At 44.0% G+C, this 21,621-nt stretch overlaps 2 protein-coding genes across 2 annotated transcripts in view; one reads left to right on the forward strand and one right to left on the reverse strand.

Moving 5' to 3' along the window:
• The window catches only part of WRNIP1 (WRN helicase interacting protein 1), a 144,783-nt gene that overhangs the window by 103,617 nt on the left and 19,545 nt on the right, over positions 1-21,621 (reverse strand). Inside the window, 5 exon segments of the mRNA XM_040431986.1 lie at positions 13,218-13,378; positions 13,381-13,434; positions 13,437-13,459; position 17,150; positions 17,911-18,102. Of these exon segments, the coding sequence (XP_040287920.1) occupies positions 13,218-13,378; positions 13,381-13,434; positions 13,437-13,459; position 17,150; positions 17,911-18,102 (431 nt within the window).
• The window catches only part of MYLK4 (myosin light chain kinase family member 4), a 260,581-nt gene continuing 252,280 nt past the window's right edge, over positions 13,321-21,621 (forward strand). The window contains exon 1 of the mRNA XM_040431984.1: positions 13,321-13,505. The gene's annotated coding sequence lies outside the window, so the exon portion shown is untranslated. The remainder of the gene's footprint in view (positions 13,506-21,621) is intronic.

A 21,621-nucleotide genomic window follows, 5' to 3' on the forward strand; every position in this document is an offset into this window, starting at 1 on the left:
GAGGGGTTAGGTCATGTGATATTTTTATAGAGCTGGTTGTTACGGACGCGGCGATACCTAATACAGATGTAGTAGAGTTAACACATGTGCTTTATGAGACGTGTTATCTAAACTAAATGTGTTAATCAAACACCTACAATTGCTTTTCAATAGCTTTTGTTTCAAGATAACACGGTGAGTTAAGAAATTTGAGTTAAGAATTTGTGTGTTAACCCTGCTACATCTGTATGTATACTTTTTTTTTTATTTCACTTCTCCATGTTCTGAGAGCTATATTTTTTTTTTTTTTTTAGCAATTTTCTTATGTAGGGACTCATTTTTTGCAGGATGAAGTGACTGTTTTATTGGTACCATGTTGTGGGACATATGCCTTTTTGATCACTTGGTGTTGCACTTTGTGATGTAAGGTGACAAAAATGTTTTTTTTGACAGTTTTTATCATACGGGATCATGGAATATATTTATAGAGCCAGTCATTACGGATGCAGCGATACCCAATATGTGTGTTTTTTCCTAGTTTGTATTATAAAATCAGGGGAAAGGGGCATTTTTTTTTCTTTTTTAACTTGAAACAAATTTTTTTTTAATTAAAAACATATATTTTTTTTAAACTTTATTTCTTGTCCAACTCTGGGACTTCAACTTTTGAGTTCTGATCCCCTCTTCAATGCATTAAAATACTTTTGTATTGTAATGCATTGCCTGTTCGTGTATTACACTGAGTAATACACTACAGGTTGCCTAGGTTGGGGCTGGATCTCCTCGGTCCCCCGTAGAAGGCAGGTCCCGATGCCGTCCATGACATCGGCTGCCTTGTCAACCACCGTGTCCCCGCCACAGCAAGTGGCGGGGGACCCGATGGGCTCCCTCACCTGCCGCATGCACCTTCTATGCCACAGTCAGCGGCTGATTAGCAAGGGGCCCGGCTAACAGGGACTGCCGGCCCTGCAGTGATCGGCGTGCACCCCACCGCCCAGCACCACACATAATAGTACATCAAAATGCGGCAAGTCACTTCCTTTCATGATGTACAATTACGTCAAGTTCGGGAAGGGGTTAACGGCAACAATAACAAATCCCATCAGTGTGTGGGTACTTTTGGCAACCTGAAATATGGCAATGGCAAGTCCAGGTACAGCCAGTAATTAGCGGTACATCGCAAGCACTGCCCGAGGCCGCTAATGTGCATGTATAATAGCACTCTTACTTTGCTTCCTTTTACTTATTGTAAGAAGTATGGTCACTTGAAAATATCTTGTTAGCCAACAAGCAGGGACTTCATGAAGATCCAAGTATGCATGATAATTTCCACAGGATTAGTTGAACTTTCTAAGCCACTGTACAGTACCTGATGCAGAGCTCAAACTGTGTTATTTATACCAAAAAAGGTCTTTACCATCGGGTAGTGCAGAATTAAAACTGAGAATAACTTTGTAGGACTAGTAGAAGGTAAGACACTCATTCATGGAGCTAAGTCAGATCTTAAGACCATAACATTTTCATATATATTTTTCAAGCGGACTTGTGTTTGTGTGCAGAGGCTGATGTTTCGTGCAGTACAGAATCCATCTACTGGTGTGCTTCTGTACCGTACTGCGCCAAACACTGAGGTGAAGAAGCCAGGCGTGATTACATCTTCACTGCCAGGCCATATCAGTCAAAAAGTGGTGGGGGTGTGGCCTGTAGGAGCGCTAGTCACACCCGGGGACTAATTTGTATATTATTAAAACACTGCATTGTGGCCATGGTGTGAAATGGCACCAACACTATTAGATTCAGCTGACAAGGGCACAGCTCCCATATCAGCTTGTTTTATTGGGAGGAATTTAGTGACAGATTCCCCGATTTGTACCTATGACACTGGCTGACCTGTTACATGTGTGCTTGGCAGCTGAAGACATCTGTGTTGGTCCCATGTTTATGTGTCCCCGCATTGCTAAGAAAAATTATGTTTTAATATATGCAAATTAGCCTCTAGGAGCAACAGGGGCGCTGCTGTTACTCCTACAGTCTTAATTATTTTCTCTGCGACTGCCGCGTCCTCTGCACTTTGATTCACAGGGCCAGGCAGTGAAAACATCATCACGTCTGTCTGGCCCTGTCAATCAAAGTTCAGAGAATGTGATAGTTGCAGAGAGACCAGAGCCTCTAGATGTAAAAACAATGCCCCATTGCTCCTAGAGGCTCATTTGCATATATTAAAACATCATTTTCCTCAGCAATACGGGCACATATGAACATGGGACCAACACAGATGTCTTCAGCTGCCAAGCGCACATGTAACAGGACAGCCAATGGCAGGCGGAGATGGGGACGAGCCTCCCTAGTGTCACCCGCAATGTTAGGGAGGCTCATCTCCGTCCCCTGCCTGCCATTGGCTGCTCTCCCCCATCCGGGTGCTGTCCACATGTGGCTGAGCCTTAAATTATAGAAAATGTTCTGTCCGTGTCCATTTTGCGGACAAGAATAGGCATTTTTTTTTATGGGGTCTGCATCCGTATTTGTGGCTCCGTGAGCCACAAGACAGAATTGGTCGTGTGAATGCCCCCCCTTATCTAACTTTTGTTCATGTTATCATCCCCCATCCTATTTAGGGGATTTTAGCGGATGCAGTTGAGCATCATGGAACTCTGCTATAATTATATTGATATAGCCTGTTGATCCAAATTGAACTATTAACATTTCACCTACTGACATTTGCCCCTTCAGGATCCTCTTCTCCGGTTCAGGCGCTTTCAGTTACAACTTCCACTATGGAGCATTAATCCAGTCACAAACAGTTCATAAAGACGGCATACTCCAAGCACTCTCCCTCATCAGAATAAAAAATGGCAGCAGTAAAATTTAAAGGATCAGCTTTAAATTACAACTAGTGAATGCAGTGTCTTCCCAATTGAAGTGATAAGATCACAGATAAGGCTACTTCCACATCAGCGTTTTTGATTCAAGCTTTAAGAACAGAACTCAGGATCTCAAAACCTGAATAAAGCACTTCTGTTTCATCCGGATCCGGCTGTATTAAATAGAAACTGAACAAACTGGATCAGGCATAAAAACCATTGTAAGGCCTCATACACACGAACGTTGTTTTATTCCGTGTCCGTTGCGCCGTTTTTTGTGATTTTCTGCGGACTTATTGATTTTCAATGGGTCCGTTGAAAACTCGGCGAATGCACCGTTTGCCATCCGCGTCCGTGATTCCAGTCCGTCAAAAAAATATAACATGTAATATTATTTTCACGGAAAACGGTTCGAGGACCCATTCAAGTCAATGGGAGCACTAAAAAACACGGAGGCACACAAGATTGTCGTCCGCGTCCGTTTTTTCCCCTATCATTTGCATGGCAAACCTGTCTTAGACTTTTTTTTACATTCCTTTATGTCTGGTGGTCCTCCAAAAATAAAGGAAGACACACGGAAGCAAAAACGGACACGGATCACGGAACCCCATTTTGCGGACCGATAAAAACAACTGTCGTGTGCATGAGGCCTAAGTCAATAGGTACCGAAAAAAAACTGATCCGAGCACCATTTACTTAGGGCTCATGCACATGACCGTTGTTTTGCGGTCCGTTTCGCGGATCCATTTGTTGCATATCGGAGGTGTTTTTTTTCCTCTGATTTAAGTCCTCTTCCATTCCGTTATTCCACAAAACATATCCGTATGCGATCTGTTTTTTGCGGATCGGAAACGGAAACAGTAACTTATTAATCACCAAACACATGAGCAATATGGGCTGGGCATAGCATTTCTACAGTATGGATCCGCAAAATACGGATGCGTTCCGTATTTTTTGTGGACCCACTGACTTGAATGGGGCCTCAGACCGTGATTTGCGGATAATAATAGGACATGCACTACTTTTTTGCGGAACGGAATGCACACGGAGTACCTTCCGTTGTTTTTGCGGAATCATTGAAGTGAATGGTTCCGCATACAGTCCGCAAAAATAACGGAACGGAAGCGGAAAGAAAATATGTTCGTGTGCATGAGCCTTTACATTGATTTTCATGCCGGATCCAGTTTATTCAGTTTCGCAGACCAAACCAAACTGAACAAACCAGAAAAGAATGCATCCTGATCTGGTTTGTTCTGTTCTGTCCCTATTGACAATGAATGGGGACAAAACTGAAGTGTTTTTGCTCCGGTTTTGAGATCCTCTGCCAAATCTCAAAACTGTAATGCATATGTGAAAGTAGCCTAAGGCCTCACAGAAATGAACATGTCCATATTTTGGTCCACAAACCATGGATCTGCAAAATTCAATGCATGGACCATAGAAATGAAAGTGCTACCTGCAAAAAAATGTTGATGAAAAATACGGTTGTGTGCATGAGGCCTAAAAGCTTCAAATACAGGTCAAGATAATTAGCCAAAAGTTACACCATCTACAGGTGCATAAGAAGTCTCTTAAGTAGACAAGAATAAAACCGTGGCCCTGAAGCCATGAGCCAGATGGTCTCACGATGGCGTTTGAGAAGACATAACACTGGGGTCAGCTGGACTACCAACATGAGCAGAAGGTCAGACACCTAAACAAGTGTGAAAATGTTTAGCAGCAGAGCCCAGCCTAGGCATCCTAAAATACATCTCACCAAGAAAACAGCTCCTATCATCCAGGCAGCTGTCAGAATTCCCTTGTATGAACAGAACAGATCTTTGGATTGTATTAGCCCAAAAAATTCAAGTTTAACTGTTTTGCCTAAAATATTTCAAACCCAGCCTTTCATGGTCAGTCAAAATAGATTATCTGGTTAATCCAACAATTCATTGTGAACTTGCCGAGAGACTCTCTGTTAAATTGTTTAAGATAGCCAAGACGGATCCGTCATGAACTCCTTTGAAAGTCAATGGGGGACGGATCAGTTTTCTATTGTGTCAGAGAAAACTGCAGGCAGCGTTTTGGTGTCCGTCTCCAGAGCGGAATGGTGACTGAACGGAGGCAACCTGATGCATTCTGAGCAGATCCTTTTCCATTCAGAATGTATTAAGGAAAACTGATCCGTTTTGGACTGCTTGTGAGAGCCCTGAACGGATCTCAGAAACGGAAAGCCAAAACGCGAGTGTGAAAGTAGCCCAAGAAAAACCCTCCTGCACCACAAAGTCCCAGCTCTCAGTCCGTTTCACCTCTGTATTTTCCTCCTTGCAGGAAAACCAACCATCTCCAACTGGTGGCAAATGAGAACGGTTCCACTCCAGGAGGTTAGGACTAGAATGAACAGCTTCATGATACATGAGAAGCTCTCAAGCATACTGCTAGATAAACATGACAAACTTATCCAGACCTAGAAGACGACAGAGTATGTCCACCTGCACTTATTTCCATCTCTTCTAGCTCTGGCATAATACAATATCGATATACTGCTCACGATCCAGCACCACATATTGGACATTTATTCAATTCTTGCCTCCCACTTCCCCTTGTTCTCCTCTTTCTTTCCTTCTCCACATTGTGCATTTATTCGTGTCCTTTGAATGATCATCGTGAACTCTTGCCACTTCTATGGTCCAGACTATGGTCTTAAAGAGGACCTTTCACCCATTATGACAATGTGAACTCCAGACATGTAGAGCGGCGCCCGGGGATCTCACTGCACTTACTATTATCCCTGGGCGCCGCTCCGTTCTCCCATTATGCCCTCCGGTATCTTCGTTCACAAAGTTATGGTAGGCGGAGTCTGCCCTTGTTCTGCTGTAGCGCTGGCCAATCGCATTGCAGAGCTCACAGCCTGGGAGAAAAGAACCTCCCAGGCTGTGAGCTCTGCGCTGCGATTGGCCAGCGCTACAGCAGAACAAGGGGTGACTCCGCCTACCATAACTTAGTGACTGAAATCTCCGCCTACCATAACTTAGTGAGCGAAGATACCGGAGGGCATAGCGGCAGAACGGAGCGGCGCTCGGGGATAATAGTAAGTGCAGTGAGATCCCCGGGCGCCGCTCTACATGTCTGTATGCTTAGTTCACATTGTCATAATCGGTGAAAGGTCCTCTTTAACTATCAGTTCTCTAATTTTAAACAGTATTCTATATCTCAGGCATTACACTGGTCACTTATCCTTTCTTGTATGTATAGTTTAACTTTTTTTTTTTCATATTACTACTGTATCCATTAGTCCAGGACTTTTCTAAGTGTATAAAGCAGACTTATTGTAAAAAATCCTACTCCCATCTTCCGCTGCTCCCATTCCTACACTTCCCAGTACTTTGCCGGCATCTACTTGCTGGTGCTTCGACATCAATCAGTAGTCAATTAATGCATCACAAATCCTTGGCTAAACCATGTACAGGTTTTTGTTTTTTTTATAGACACAGTCTTGATCTGGTTTTAACTGCACTTCAACTGCTATGTGTGAATACACCCTAGTGTATTGCCCTGCTACGTTTTCTCTTGTTTAAACCTCCCATAATGTGGCATTTGATAACTCTAGAAAGGCAGATACCCTGCAAGACCTCTTTTTGCTCTGAACGGGATTCAAAGCATAAATAAAAAGTAAGCAATAAATCAGCATCTGATTGGTGGGGGGTTGGGTGTCGAACCGCCACCAATCAGCTGTTTGAGAAGGCACTGGTGTTCCTGTGAGCGCAGCGGCCTTCTCGCAGGTTTCCCTAAGCCAGTGCCGAAACATTCATCAGACACGTGGCCTAAGCACAGCTAAGCCCCGTTCAAGTACAGCCCCTATATAATGTACGGCACTGTGCTTGTTAAGCTGCAAGAAGGCCGCGGCGCTCACAGGAGTCTTGCTGCCTTCTCGAACAGCTGATTGACGGGGGTCCCAGGTGCTGGACCCCCACTGATCAGATACTGATGGCCTATCCAGAGGATAGGTCATAAGTTATAAAATCCTGGAAAACCTTTTTAAAGGGATATGCCAAACAAAGACTTTTGGGGCATTTACTATGTAATATCCTTGTATGTCAGGTGTCTGACCCGTTGTGGGTCACACCCAATCACCTAATCCATTTGGAAAAATGGGGTCTGGCAAACACTTCATTATAGTGTAAAGCATGCACCTGAGGGCAACATTTTTTTAAGGGAAGATTAGGAGTGCCGACCACATTTGCCCCTCCTTCACTTTACTAAGGCTAATGTCACATCTGCCAGAGGAACAGCCTGCCGGATTTCACGATATCTGGCATAGCCAGATGTAGCCTTCACTGCCGGACCCCACTGACTACAATGGGATCAGACAGAGATCCAGCTGGTTTCTGGCATGAGTGCCACATACGGTACAGTCCTCCGGAACAGCTTGCTGGTTTTAAAAACGCAGATGTGAAACTAGCCTAACTATCCATTAAGTTCTCAAATCCATCTTCAGTAAACACGGGCTGCCTGCACACTGAAGGATCAGATTACATAAAAGTTTACATAAAGAGGAGATGTAAGGAGAAGGGAGAGACTGCTGGACCCAAGTACAGACAAAGAGACCGATACGGAGACTGCTGCTGATTTGTGATCTACTATGGCCTCATGCTCCTGTAATTTGCCCACTTGCCCCTGGTATTGCCCACATGGCACAGGTAGGTGAGTGTTAGGTCCCGAGCTACTTGAGAAACCTTGGCGCGGTGCTCAGGCTCAGACATGTCCTACACCGTAGGACATGTTGGCTAATCTCTTAATTTTAAAATCAGTTTGAGGGTTTAGTAAGACCGCAGAGTGCACCTGTCTTTGCTATTATTTTGTTATATTGATTATCACATCCACATAATTGCTTCTTGTGTAGGATGTCTGTTGTGGTACTTGTGGTTCGCTGCGGGCATCCAATGGCCCACAAATGCAGGATTTGCTCCCCTGTATATATACAGTCATGTGAAAAAATTAGGACACCCTTTGAAAGCATGTGGTTTTTTGTAACATTTTTAATAAATGGTTATTTCATCTCCGTTTCAACAATACAGAGAGATTAAAGTAATCCAACTAAACAAAGAAAACTGAAGAAAAGTCTTTTCAAGATCTTCTGTAAATGTCATTCTACAAAAATGCCTATTCTAACTGAGGAAAAAGATAGGACACCCTCACATGTATTCCCTCTTAAATTGGCTCAGATCTCACACAGGTATATCACACCAGGTGCACATAATTAGTAGATCGTTACTCTGCATGTTGAATGAGGCTTGCCCTATTTAAACCTCAGACATTTAGTTTGGTGTGCTCCTGACTGTTGAAGTGAGAGTGAGCACCATGGTGAGAGCAAAAGAGCTGTCAGAGGACTTCAGAAAAAAGATTGTAGCAGCCTATGAGTCTGGGAAGGGATTTAAAAAGATCTCAAAAGATTTTGAAATCAGCCATTCCACTGTCCGGAAGATAGTCTACAAGTGGAGGGCTTTCAAAACAACTGCCAACATGCCCAGGACTGGTCGCCCCAGCAAGTTCACCCCAAGAGCAGACCGCAAGATGCTAAAAGAGGTCTCCAAAAACCCTAAAGTGTCATCTCGAGAACTACAGCAGGCTCTGGCTACTGTTGATGTAGAAGTACATGCCTCTACAATCAGAAAGAGACTGTACAAGTTTAACTTGCATGGGAGGTGTGCAAGGAGGAAACCTTTGCTTTCCAAGAGAAACATCGAGGCCAGACTGACATTTGCCAGAGATAAAGTTGACAAAGACCAGGACTTCTGGAATAATGTTCTTTGGACAGATGAGTCCAAAATTGAATTATTTGGACACAACAGCAGAGGACATGTTTGGCGTAAACCAAACACAGCATTCCAAGAAAAGAACCTCATACCAACTGTGAAGCATGGAGGTGGAAGTGTCATGGTTTGGGGCTGCTTTGCTGCAGCAGGACCTGGTCAGCTCACCATCATAGAATCCACGATGAATTCTACTGTGTATCAGAAGGTGCTTGAAGAACATGTGAGACCATCAGTTAGAAAATTAAAGCTGAAGCGGAACTGGACCCTGCCACACCCCCCCCCCCCCCCCCCCCCCCCCCCCCCCCCCCCCCCCCCCCCCCCCCCCCCCCCCCCCCGACAATGACCAAAACATACTAGTAAATCAACCAAAGATTGGCTGAAAAAGAAGAAATGGAGAGTCCTGGAATGGCCAAGTCAAAGTCCAGATTTGAATCCCATTGAGATGCTGTGGGGTGACTTGAAAAGGGCTGTACGTGCAAGAAACCCCTCAAACATCTCACAGCTGAAAAAGTTCTGCATTGAGGAGTGGGGTAAAATTTCCTCAGACCGATGTCGAAGACTGGTAGATGGCTACAAGAACCGTCTCACTGCAGTTATTTCAGCCAAAGGAGGTAACACTCGCTATTAGGGGCAAGGGTGTCCTATCTTTTTCCTCAGTTAGAATAGGCATTTTTGTAGAATGACATTTACAGAAGATCTGAAAAGACTTTTCTTCAGTTTTTCTTTGTTTAGTCGGATTACTTTAATCTCTCTGTATTGTTGAAACGGAGATGAAATAACCATTTATTAAAAATGTTACAAAAAACCACATGCTTTCAAAGGGTGTCCTAATTTTTTCACAAGACTGTATGCACAACTGCATGTGGGTTTGAGCATTTCCTGCCTGTTTAATACCACGCCATTCTTTCAGTTTGTGATCTACTACTCCAACGCCCCTCTGCAATGGACAACTGTGCAGTCAATTATTTGGAACAAACCATTTGATCTTGATAATTTGCATGATAGTGAGCTAAGTAGAGAGCTGCATTTACATGCAGTAATTATTACCTCTGCTGTATGGGTACAAGCTATTGCTTCGGTGATCACCTGTCCCCATACAGATTAATTGTTTCTGAACAACCGATCCCTGTTTAAACAGGACGATCTGCTGCCCAGAAATTATGATTTTGATGTCCACATCAACAATGCTTTCACCCGACGAACGAGCATTTGCTTGTGCATTGGGTGGTTGGCTGCAGCTTTACACAGGGCAATTATTGTGAACAGGCATTCCTAGGAATACCTTCTTTTCGATAGTCACCCCAATCGTTTGTCTGTGTAAAAGGGCCTTTAATTAGCTGCTAAATTCATATCTAATACTCCAGGTCATCCATTACTGATGCTGCTTCAGGGTGCCAAAGTAATTCTGGCACCAGAACTACGCGACTCCATCCGTTCTGTAGTGGATGGAGCTGGTTACTGCAGCGCTCCTCCTACTGAAGTGAATGGACGGAGCAGTGTGGTTCCGGCGCCCAAACTATTGATCAGAAGGGGTGCTGATTATCCTGAGGATAGACCATCAATATAAATATCCTGAACAATCCCTTTAAGGCTAGAGTAATAAAGTTTTGTTGCACAACAGCTGCAATAGTAATGGTCAAGCAACTTGCATACAACTTTTTTTTGGTGCATAAAACATCTGGATGCTATATGTGATTAAATATGTTGTCTCAATATACACACGATATATCACGGATAAATTAAATATGCTGACAACCAAGTCTTCCTCAAATCCCCATGTGCATTTGTCAAGTAAGTGCAAGGGGAAAGGCCTTCATGGGCAATGTCTTATTTCACAAATAAAGGGGTATGTTGTCCAGTTCAGAAGATGGAATAAACACTGAGATAATTACTTTATAGGAATCTGAAAGATGCATATAAGGGTTATTTGGGAACTGATATTGTTGACCTATCCTCAGGATAGCTGTTTCAGGAAACCGCGGCGCCAATGGCCTCTGTCTAACAGCTGATCAGCAGGTGTCTTGGGTGTTGGGGCCCCCGCTGATCTGATATTGATGGGCCTATCTTGTGGCTAGGTCATCAATAGTCAATTCCCAGGTAACCCGTTTAACATACAGGAGGTCAGTACTGGTAAAAAAAAATCTAATTGATAAAGTGAATGCAATTGTCATTTTTATGCAGTATATTTGTTATATCTATGTATGCTGTACTGCAGGTCGTAGATGTAACCAAGGTCACAGTATCTGCACTACAAACAACCAGTGCTACTTGTGTATCATATTTTGTGCTATGTAGTTAAAAGGATAGTCTCTTAACCGGCGAAAATGATTGATAGGCTAAGCGCTGGCACAGGCACAGCCACGGGAATGAGATTCAAAGGGCTGAGGGAATCCCTTCTTGTACAAACAGTAACGTGATCCTTTTGTATTCAATAACATTCTGTGCTTCCCAAAGTTTCCAGAGACACGCACAAGCTTTCCTTATTGATATTTCTGTTTGGATGGGGTGGAGAGATACAGTAAGCTATGTTTTACATAGTACCGGTCATATGTGTAGAAAAGGGACTAGGCATACACAAGGGGACGCAGAAGAATCTCAAGCAATTCTTCCCTAAGGTCGCATTCACATGAAGAAGCTGCAGTGTACTTTTTGCGGTATTTTAAAGCAGTAGCCAGATGTTACGCTGCATTAAATGGGATTTTATGGAACGCAACTCATAAGGTATGGTTGAAAACTGCACGTTTTTTTGTGGCACATTGTTCCGTTATTGAATTCAACTACGAAAAACGGCAGGCTTCCCATAGAATCCATTACAACTGTCTCTGTAATACAACTGCAACCACCATAAGGGCTCCTTAACACAAAAATTTGCTCTGCCAATATTTTACCCAACAAAAGAAAAAAAAAAAAACACTGTAAAAACAGCTTGCAGGTATTTCCATGGCCTTTTTAGTGGCATTTGTTTTTTTACCTTGAGGAAGATGGAAATACTCATGCAAAACATGTCAGAAAGACATGTTTCTTTCTGGCAAAAAAAAAGAAAAACCAGAAACAAAAACCACCACCAAAATGAAAGGGCCATTAGCTAAAAAACTGCGTCCTGCATTTCATATTTCCCACAGCCTTTCAGCGAACACTTAGAGCTGGTGTTTTTTTTTTTTTTTTTAATTATAAATTTAAATGCAAAAACCACAACTAAAATAAAAAAAGGGCAAAAACAGCATAAGAAGAAAAAACAAACACTGTGTGAATCCACTCTTACATATAAGGGTACTTTCACACTTGCGTTGTTTGATTCCGGCAGGCAGTTCCGTTGCCTTGACTGCCTGCCTGATCAGGCAAACTGTATGCAAACGCATGTCATTTTTTCTGACTGATCAGGATCCTGATCAAAAAGGGGAAAGCAGTCGGCACTCCTCTGCAGAGTCGTGGTGCACGGCGTCCAGGGTAGTGAAAAGCCCACTTACAATATGAACAGAAGACCGGCACTCTCACAGGTGGAATCTTCAAACTTTTATTTCAGCATAGGAGGAAATAGCACAGAGTGCGACACGTGTTTCGGCTCAGGTTGAGCCGAAACACGTGTCGCATCTGGTGCTATTTCCTCCTATGCTGAAATAAAAGTTGAAGATTCCACCTGTGAAGTGCCGGTCTTCTGTTCCAGGATCCTGATCAGTCAGAAAAATGCCTAATCAGTCAGAAAAATGCATTGCAATACGATCCGTTTTTTCCGGTGTCATCAGGCAAGAACGGATCCGGTATTTATTTTTTTCTCATTTTTTTAAGGTCTGCGCATGGCGCAGACCGGAAGGACGGATCCGGGGATTCCGGTATTTTGAATGCCAGATCCGGCACAAATACATCCTATGGAAAAAAATGCCGGATCCGGCATTCAGGCAAGTCTTCAGTTTTTTTCGCCGGAGATAAACCGTAGCATGCTGCGGTTTTCTCCTTTGCCTGAGACATCCTGATGCATCCTGAATGGATTACTCTCCATTCAGAATGCATGGGGATATGCCTGATCAGTTCTTTTCGGTATAGAGCCCCTGTGAAGGAACTCTATGCGGAAAAGAAAACGCTAATGTGAAAGTAGCCTAAATGAATGCTAGAAATTGCCTGTTTGGAAGGGTTTTGTTTGGTACAAACAAAATACAGTCAAAATAGTAGCACAATGCAAAAATGCACTGACAGCTCGTAAACAATGTCAAAACGGTGAAAACAAAATATGCTTATTACTATCAGCCCTTTAAAATTCTACATAAGGCAGACCCTTCATTAGTTTATGACTCAGTATACCAAGTAGATTTAAAAGTTTTTTTTTTCTTATTTAGTCAACAGGCACTTTGAATGTAAAACACAAACTTCAACGCTGAAACATCTTAAAAAAAAAAAAAAAAAACACTATCATAGCCAAAAAATCCTTAAGGAATCTAGCAAACTATGTCAGCCTTCTCAGGAATTTCAGTAGCATGATGGACACTAAGTTGCTGCAAACAGACCCCCCCGCACCCTCCCATTCTTGGCCAAGTCGACAAATTAGACCCTTCTTTTTCTGTACCAATGCCGTCTGCTGTTCTAACACTTACTCAGAGGTATCGATCCTGCCACCGCACTCAGCCTGTTCATTCTCCTGCAGAACCTGATGCCCAAGGAGTGCACAGCTCGTCTCAAGATAGCCTCCATCGCTTCAACAGAGAGCTCTCGCAGAACTATCACTCTGCAACGGCACAGCAGCGCAGTGTTCCTACTGGAGATGAGGGATTCTCTGTTGTTGCTCCAATAAGAGTGATAGTTTCCACGATTCAACGTGTGGGAGAAAAGTGTCTGGGTATTGGGGAGGGAAGCAAAAAGAACATCTCAAGCTCGCAGAGTAAGTAAACGCATCTCAACATATGTACTGCACAGAGTAAGTCAGGACTATGAAACTCTTGTCTGTAGAACATGTATGTGTGAAGCAGTGGGTCAAGTGGACCAGATATATATTTTTATTCAGTGGGACTGCATGTCCGTATATACAAACAGAGAAGAAGCTACAAGATGCTACACATTGCATTTTATCCGGTATCTAAACCATGCCAATATCTTCTTCCCCTTCACTATGCTTTCTGCAAGCTTAACATAACAACCGTAAGTGCCTGAGTGACAGCTTCCATCCTTATCTTCTAATGCACCATATCAGCTTGTATATCCAGAGGCACTTCTTTCAGCCTATGATAACCTTACAGTCTATTTCGGTAAATTTGATAGCGTGTGAAGAAGATGTCCTCCTTGTTTGGACTAAATCACTGCCACCGTTTAGGTGTTTTATTATCTGTTAGTCTATGCACATAACTCAAGAGAAAGCTGCAGCATCTAACATTTTATGTCAGCGTAAACATAATAATTTTCCATAGCTGGACCTTTAACAGTAGTAATTGGTATTATCTTTTTTCCTGGAAAAAAATTAATTTAATTATAGTTTATTACAAACAAGGAAAATTATAAAAGGATTATTACAATTCAATATTTACTGATGGAAAAATGATAATTACACATCCCGGTAATTTTATTTTCTGGACTCCACGACAGCTCCCAGGAACAGGAACCCGCCAGAATAAAAAGGTGGAGCCTCTCTCCCAGTAGTTTACCAAGCATGAGAGTGACGGCGACCAAAGGTTAATGCTCATCAACTTAAAGGGGTTCTCCAATTTTTCTATATTGATTACCTATCCTCAGGATAAGGCCTCTTTCACACTACAGTTTTTTATTTCCGTTTTGCGGGCCGTTTTTGGTTCCGCAAAAAAAACGGAATGTACTCCGTATGCATTCAGTTTCCGTATTTCCGTTCAAAGATAGAGCATGTCCTATTATTGCCTGCAAATCACGTTCCGTGGCTCCATTCAAGTCAATGGGTCCGCAAAAAAAACGGAACACATACGGAAATGCATCCGTATGTCTTCCATATCCGTTCCGTTTTTGCGGAACTATCTATTGAAAATGTTATGCCCAGCCCAATTTTTTCTATGTAATTACTGTATATGCCATACAGAAAAACGGAATGGAACAACGGAACGGAAACAAATACAACGGAACAACCGATCCATGAAAAACGGACCGCAAAACACTGAAATAGCCATACGGTAGTGTGAAAGAGGCCTAGGTCAACAATATCAGATCGGTGGAGGCCTGACTGCCAGCATCCCTGCCGATTAGCTGTATGACGAGAACGCAGTGCTTGTATGAGCACTGTGTTTTCTTCATTGTTTACCTGCTCATAGTCGACATTGCAGCAGCAAGTAGGTGTAAGTACAACTCCTCCGTCTCATTCACTTCAATGAGAAATCTCCATTCTATTCACTTGATTAGTGCAGCGGCTGTCTATAGCAAGGTCAACAATATAGGAAAAGCGGAGAAACACTTTAATACTGTATTTTTTTTTACTATAAGATGCAACCTCAGATCAGACCCCATCAACCCCCCCAGCTCACATCGGCCCTCAGGGCAGACCCCCCGCAGCTCCATCGGCCCCTCAGGGCAGACCCCCCCAGCTGGCCCATCGGCCCTCAGGGGCAGACCCCCCCCAGCTCCCATCGCCCACAGGGAAGACCCCCCCCAGTTTCCCATCGGCGCCTCAGGGCAGACCCCCCAGTTCCCATCGGCCCTCAGGGCAGACCCCCCAGTTTCCCATCGGCCTCAGGGCAGACCCCCCAGTTCCCATCGGCCTCAGGGCAGACCCCCCAGTTCCCATCGGCCCCTCAGGGCAGACCCCCCCAGCTCCAATCGGCCTTCAGGCAGACCCCCCAGCTCCCATCGGCCCTCAGGGCAGACCCCCCAGTTCCCATCGGCCCTCAGGGCAGACCCCCCAGTTCCCATCGGCCCTCAGGGCAGACACCCTCCCAGCTCCCATCGGCCTCAGGGCAGACCCTCCCCAGCTCCCATCGGCCCTCAGGGCAGACCCCCCAGCTCCCATCGGCCCTCAGGGCAGACACCCCAGCTCCCATCGGCCCTCAGGGCAGACCTGCCAACTTCCATCAGCCTCAGATCAGATCTCCCAACTTCCATCAGCTTCAGATCAGACCCCAATCAGTGTAGATCCAGGACTCAATACTCTCTGCTCTTCTTCCAGTCCATGCTGCACTGTGTCTGTAACCTGACTTCAGATAGTGTCAGTGTAAGCGCATACGTGCACTACGTCCTAATACTGTATGCAGTCGGATACAGTGCAGCCGGAAAAAGACTAGGGAGGGCGAGTAGAGCTAGTGCAGTGCTTCCTTTACTCCCTGCATGCTGATGACTGCTTCCATAATGGAAGCGGTCACTAGCATTTGAACTATAAGACGCACTGCCATTTTCCCCTCACTTTTGGGGGGTAAAAGTGCATCTTATAGTCCGAAAAAAAATCTTACAGTATTTTTCTCTGCTAGACTCAAGTGCAAGAGAGAAGTTTCAGAAGTTCAAAAGAACCTGCCTCCAGCAGTCATAAGGTGATGGAATATCCTAGAAATATGCCACCAGTTTATAAGATGAGACTAGCCCCTTTATTGACATTAGGGTTGTCACAAAACCAAAATTTTGATTAGATTTCGATACCATAAAAAAGTATTGCAATACTCGATACCCCACCAAAAAAGCCGGGTGCATTCCGCATTTTATGGAATGTCCGGCCCATAATCAAACAGGTTACAAAAAAATGGCGAATCGTGCATACCGCATAGGAGATTTTTTTTATATTTGAACCTGTTAGGGACATAGGGCGTACAGGTACGCCCTGATGTCCTGGTACTTAAGGACACAGGGCGTACCTCTACGACCTGTGTAGTTCCGATCACCGCCTTGCGCGGTGATTGCAACTGGGTGCCTTCTCAAATCTTGAGTAGACACCCTTTAGGTGTTCAACAATTATGGCAAATGGAGATGAAATTTCAGAATTTCTATTTTTGGTAACCTTGCCTCACAAAAATGTAATAGAGCAACCATAAAAATAGTCCCAACAAAACTGCCACCATATCCTGTAATTTCCAAAATGGTGTCATTTTTTTGGAGTTTCTACTCTAGGGGTGCATCAGGGGGGCTTCAAATGGGACATGGTGTAAATAAACCAGTCCAGCAAAATCTGCCTTCCAAAAACCAAACGACACACATATGGGGTGTTTCTGCAAACTACAGAATCAGGGCACCTGAGGGTTAACTGCCGTGATCTGCTTCCATACCCGCCTCCTGTATTAAGGGTTTAATTATCATTGGTGGCACAGTGTTCCCTCCCTCCCCCTACCCCATTAAAATCACTGGTGGCACAGTGCGCCCGCCCCTCTCAACCCCCCAGTATTAAAATCATTGGTGGCAGTGGCCACAGGGTCCCCTCTGCTCCTTTTTATTGGTGGCAGTGGCAGCTTCTGATCGGAGCCCCAGCTGTGTAATCCTGGGGCTCCGATCGGTTACCATGGCAGCCAGGGCGCTACTGAAGTCCTGGCTGCCATAGTCAGCTCCCTGCTGCCCTATGCACAAAGCACAGGGACAGTGTGAGGTCCCATTCACCCTGATAGAGCTCTATCAGGGTAAATAAGACAAGGGATGAAAAGATCCCAGGTTCTGGCCCCTAAGGGGGGAAATAGTTATTAAATAAAAAGTGTAAAAAAATTAAAATAAAATAAAAGTTTAAAAAAATAACACCATAGTATAAGTCACCCCCTTTCCCAATTTCACATATAAAATATATAAACAATAAATAAATAAACATATCACATATTGTCACGTCCGAAAAGTCCAAACTATTAAAATATAAAAAAAATCTATGCGGTGAACGCCGGAACAGAAATTTTTTTTTTTTTAAATGCGCGATTTGCCATTTTATTAAAATGCGGAATGCACGTGGCTTTTTTGGTTTATTTTTTCGCGTGGTATTGAGTATCAAAATACTTTTTTATGGTATCGAAATCCAATCAAAAATTTGGTATCGCAACAACTCTACTCTGTACACTGCCGCTGTATACGTATGTGTGCGATTCTGTACACTGCCGCTGTATACGTATGTGTGTGCGATTCTGTACACTGCCGCTGTATACGTATGTGTGTGCGATTCTGTACACTGCCGCTGTATATGTCGTTAATGCCCATGTGGTTTGGTTCTAGACTTCTTTATATGTTAATTTAAGAGGTGTTATTTTTGTCGCTGAAAATAAGGCTTTATAAGGTAAAAAAAAAAAAAAAAAAGCCTCCTAACTTTTTTAGCTAGCTCCTAGATTCCAAGGAAATTTGTCAAGCCCTGGATTAAAGGTCAGATCAGTAGAGCGATTTACCTGCTGGGTCTTGTTGAAGCGATGAATTTCATCTACAAAAAGGATAGTTTTTCTCTTGAAAAGTTTAAGCTCATTTTGGGCTTGCTTAATGACTTCCCGAACATCATTTGTGTTGGCGCTGGTTGCAGATAGTGTTACAAACCGTGTGCTGCTTTTGTTGGAATTCTTGGCAATAATGTGGGCCAAAGTTGTCTGAGGACGACAAAAACATATCTTCACCAAACGTACAAAGAATTACATTTAACCAAAACAAAGGATAACAGATTGTGAGGGTTTCCGAAGATTTTTTGAAGTTGTGCTGCATTCGCAAATGTTTCTAGCCTCAACACCAAGAGTTGGAAACATTGCTACAAATCCATGTAATAATAAAGGGGTTATCCAGAAAATTATAATCATGACCTATCCTCAGCATAGATGTTTATCAAATGGGTGGGGGTCCGAGTGCCAGCATCCCCACCAATCAGCTGTCACAGGCAACTCCTGGCAGCTCACCGAGCACAGCGTTCACTTCGATGGGGCTGAGCTGCAATTAGGCCAAATGACCGATGTACAGTGACGTCACACGGCCTAGGAAGAGGCCGCAGCGCTGTGCTTCGTGAGCTGCCAGGACCTACTAGAACCTAACAGCTGACTGGTGGGGGTCCCGGGTGTTGGACCCCGACGATCTGATATTGATGACCTATCCTGAGGAAGGTTCTGGAGATCTATGGCAAGCCAATGATCACAAAACTGAAACTGCACAAGAAACGTACTGTGCCAATATCAGCTAACATGATCAACCAATCCCCAGCTTCAAGGGCATCTGTAATCACTTACCAGTAGGCGAAATGGTCAACCAATGTAGATGGGTGCTCATCTGCAGAGTCTGAGTTCATCTCTAGTATCTCCATACTTGCCGACAATCTGTAGAAGAAAGGGTTTTTATAATATGCAAATTACCCCCTAGGTGCAACGAGGCTGCCTGTCTGCTACCCCCATCACTGTGACAGGCAGTCTAAGCAGTGAAAACATATTCACACCTGGTCCTGAAGTCTCGCAGAAGCATATTTTGCACATGTGCAGTAAAGGAATGGAGATTACCCAGCGGTCTCCATCCCTTTACTGCCCATGTGCCAAACGTGCTCCTGTGAGACTTTGGGGCCAAAGGAGAATATATTTTCACTGCCTGCCATAGTGGTGAGCGTGCAGCATAACAGACAGGGAGCGGAGCCCTTGTTGCACCTAGGGGGCAATTTGCATATTATAAAAACCCTTTCTTCTACGGATTGTCAGCACATATGGAAATACCAGAGATATCATCCAAACTCTGCAGACAAGCACCGAACTGCAGCGGCCGACCATTTCACTTACTGTTATGTGCTGACAGAGGTCTGAACATGGATAGAACCCCTAGAGCTGTGATGGCTAACCTCCGGCCCTCCAGCTGTGGTAAAACTACGACTCCCAAGATGCCCCCTTGCTTGGCTGTTCTCAGAACTCCATAGAAATTAATGGAGCATGCTGAGAGTCATAGTTTCACCACAGCTGGAGTGCCGGAGGTTAGGCATCACTGCCCTAGAGAATACTCATCAGAGGACACACAGTTATCATTCAGGATGGCTGCAGTGTCGTTTACTACAAGAAAATTGTAGAAGTTGTTTATATGATTGCACCAAAGTCATAGTAAAAGATCATTTGGTGACAGACACTCTTTAAAATGAGCAAATTAGCCTGGAACCAAGTTGTACAAAAGCACATAACTAAGATATGCTCAGACAGTTAAGGAAAGTTGGCAGTATAACGCATACATATTATATTCAAGAACATGTTGTGCAATAAACACTAGGAACTTATCACCGCCACTGCCAGATCATGCCTCAGACTAATGTCAGTTACTTCTGCTGTTCCATGGCTTCCAATAACAGGAGAATATATTGATGCAAAAACCTGAGAAGAAATCCCAAAATCAAACACTGGCATCGAAAACCAGATTTCATAATATAGAAAATAATCATCCTATACACAATATATCAGAGACATATCAAAAGTTTTGACTCGTGGGGACCCCGATCACTAGAACGATGAGTGAGAAGCGCTCCCATATCACGCTCTCTCTTCTCACTGCAGAGGATGGAAACGAGACAGGCCCGTAGGCTTCCTATTGAATATCTCTTGCTTCCCCTCCTGTAGTGAAAGAGAGCACGATATGCGAGTTCTTCTCTCTCCTCGTTCTAGTGATCGGTGGGAGTCTCAGCACTCAGATCCCTATCGATCAAAACCTTTAATGTGTCTCTACATAAGAGATTTTACCAAAACTCAGTGACCCTTTAAGGGATTGACCAACAAAATATTCAAGAAAATCTGTTGCCACTTTTCTGTTGCCCTACCTGAAACCCTGATGTGTTCTGTCTTCCTTTTAAAACATTTACCGTACCTAATGCAGGGGTGGCCAACCACAGACACCCAAAAGAGCTGAATGATAAAAAAATAAAATGTATGACTACCAGGAGCCACAAGCTATACATTTACAACACGAGTCATCGTATTTTTCGCCTTAGTAAGAAGCACCTAGGTTTTAGGATGTGAAAAATAAGAAAAAAATACTTTTTCATCAGACCTAAGATAAGACCCCGAAATCCTAGTCAGACCTCCAAAATCAAATCTCCAAAATAAGACAGTACAAATCAGACTCCATAATGTCAGCACCTCAGTGCTCAGACGCCCCATGCTTAGATCTCAACCCACTCATGCTCAGATCAGACCTCCGCCCTCCCCATGCTCGATCAGAAGCCCCCCGCCCCCCCCCCCATTCTCAGAGTTCTATAATTTAAAATATATAAATAAATAAATAAATCGCCTACCTCTCCTGATCGGGCATTGTTGCTACTCTGCAGGTCTGACATGCTCTCCACTGTGACCTGATGTGGCATCAGCATCAGGTCATAGTGTGCGTCTCCACGTACTACATTCTGACACAGTGTGCGTCAGGATGTAGTGGAGAGCGTGCTGGAGCTGCAGAGTAGCAACGGTGCCGATCAGGAGAGGAGATCAGAGCATGGGTGGAGGGCGCGCAGGACTGGCTGCTCCCCGGCTCCACCGCTAAAGCCGCACAAGAGCTGCCTGCAGCTTGTGAGCCACGAGTTGGCCAACCCCTGACCTAATGAGTTCAGTGCTGGGAAGCAGAAGCCTCTTCTAGAGGACTGATTCTTGTTGGCTAGCCCACGGTATTGCAGGAATCAATCTGATGTCTCCTCTCCCCAGACGGTGGGAGTCGGACTTCCAACACTGGAAACATTAGGTGGACATTCTGAGGGGGGAAAAACAAATTAACACCAGGGAGCACCATAACAAGTAGGAAACCGTAATATCCAGACACAGGAGACTTTTTTTTAAAGTGACTCCAACTCAAAAATTGTTCTGTCAACAGATGCTCGCATTGGCTATTGCATAAATATGGAATAGGGTACATGCATACCTCTCTATGGTCCCTTCCCACCATCAGAGCAGCCAGCACACATGTCTCTGTCTGCAGATGCCATCTCTATGATCAAATCTTCGGGGCCTTATTTTAACATCACATACAGTATAATATCAATAGGCACCATAGTTACGTATTCAATGTGAGCAGAACAGTATATGCGTCCAAGGTTACAAACACCAGCAAAATGCTTATATCCGATCGTGGATACAACATGCATGCGTCGAGTCTAACCTCTAAAGTAACACCATCTT

Source organism: Bufo bufo, chromosome 5 (genome assembly GCF_905171765.1).
Source record: "Bufo bufo chromosome 5, aBufBuf1.1, whole genome shotgun sequence".
NCBI lineage: Eukaryota > Metazoa > Chordata > Amphibia > Anura > Bufonidae > Bufo > Bufo bufo.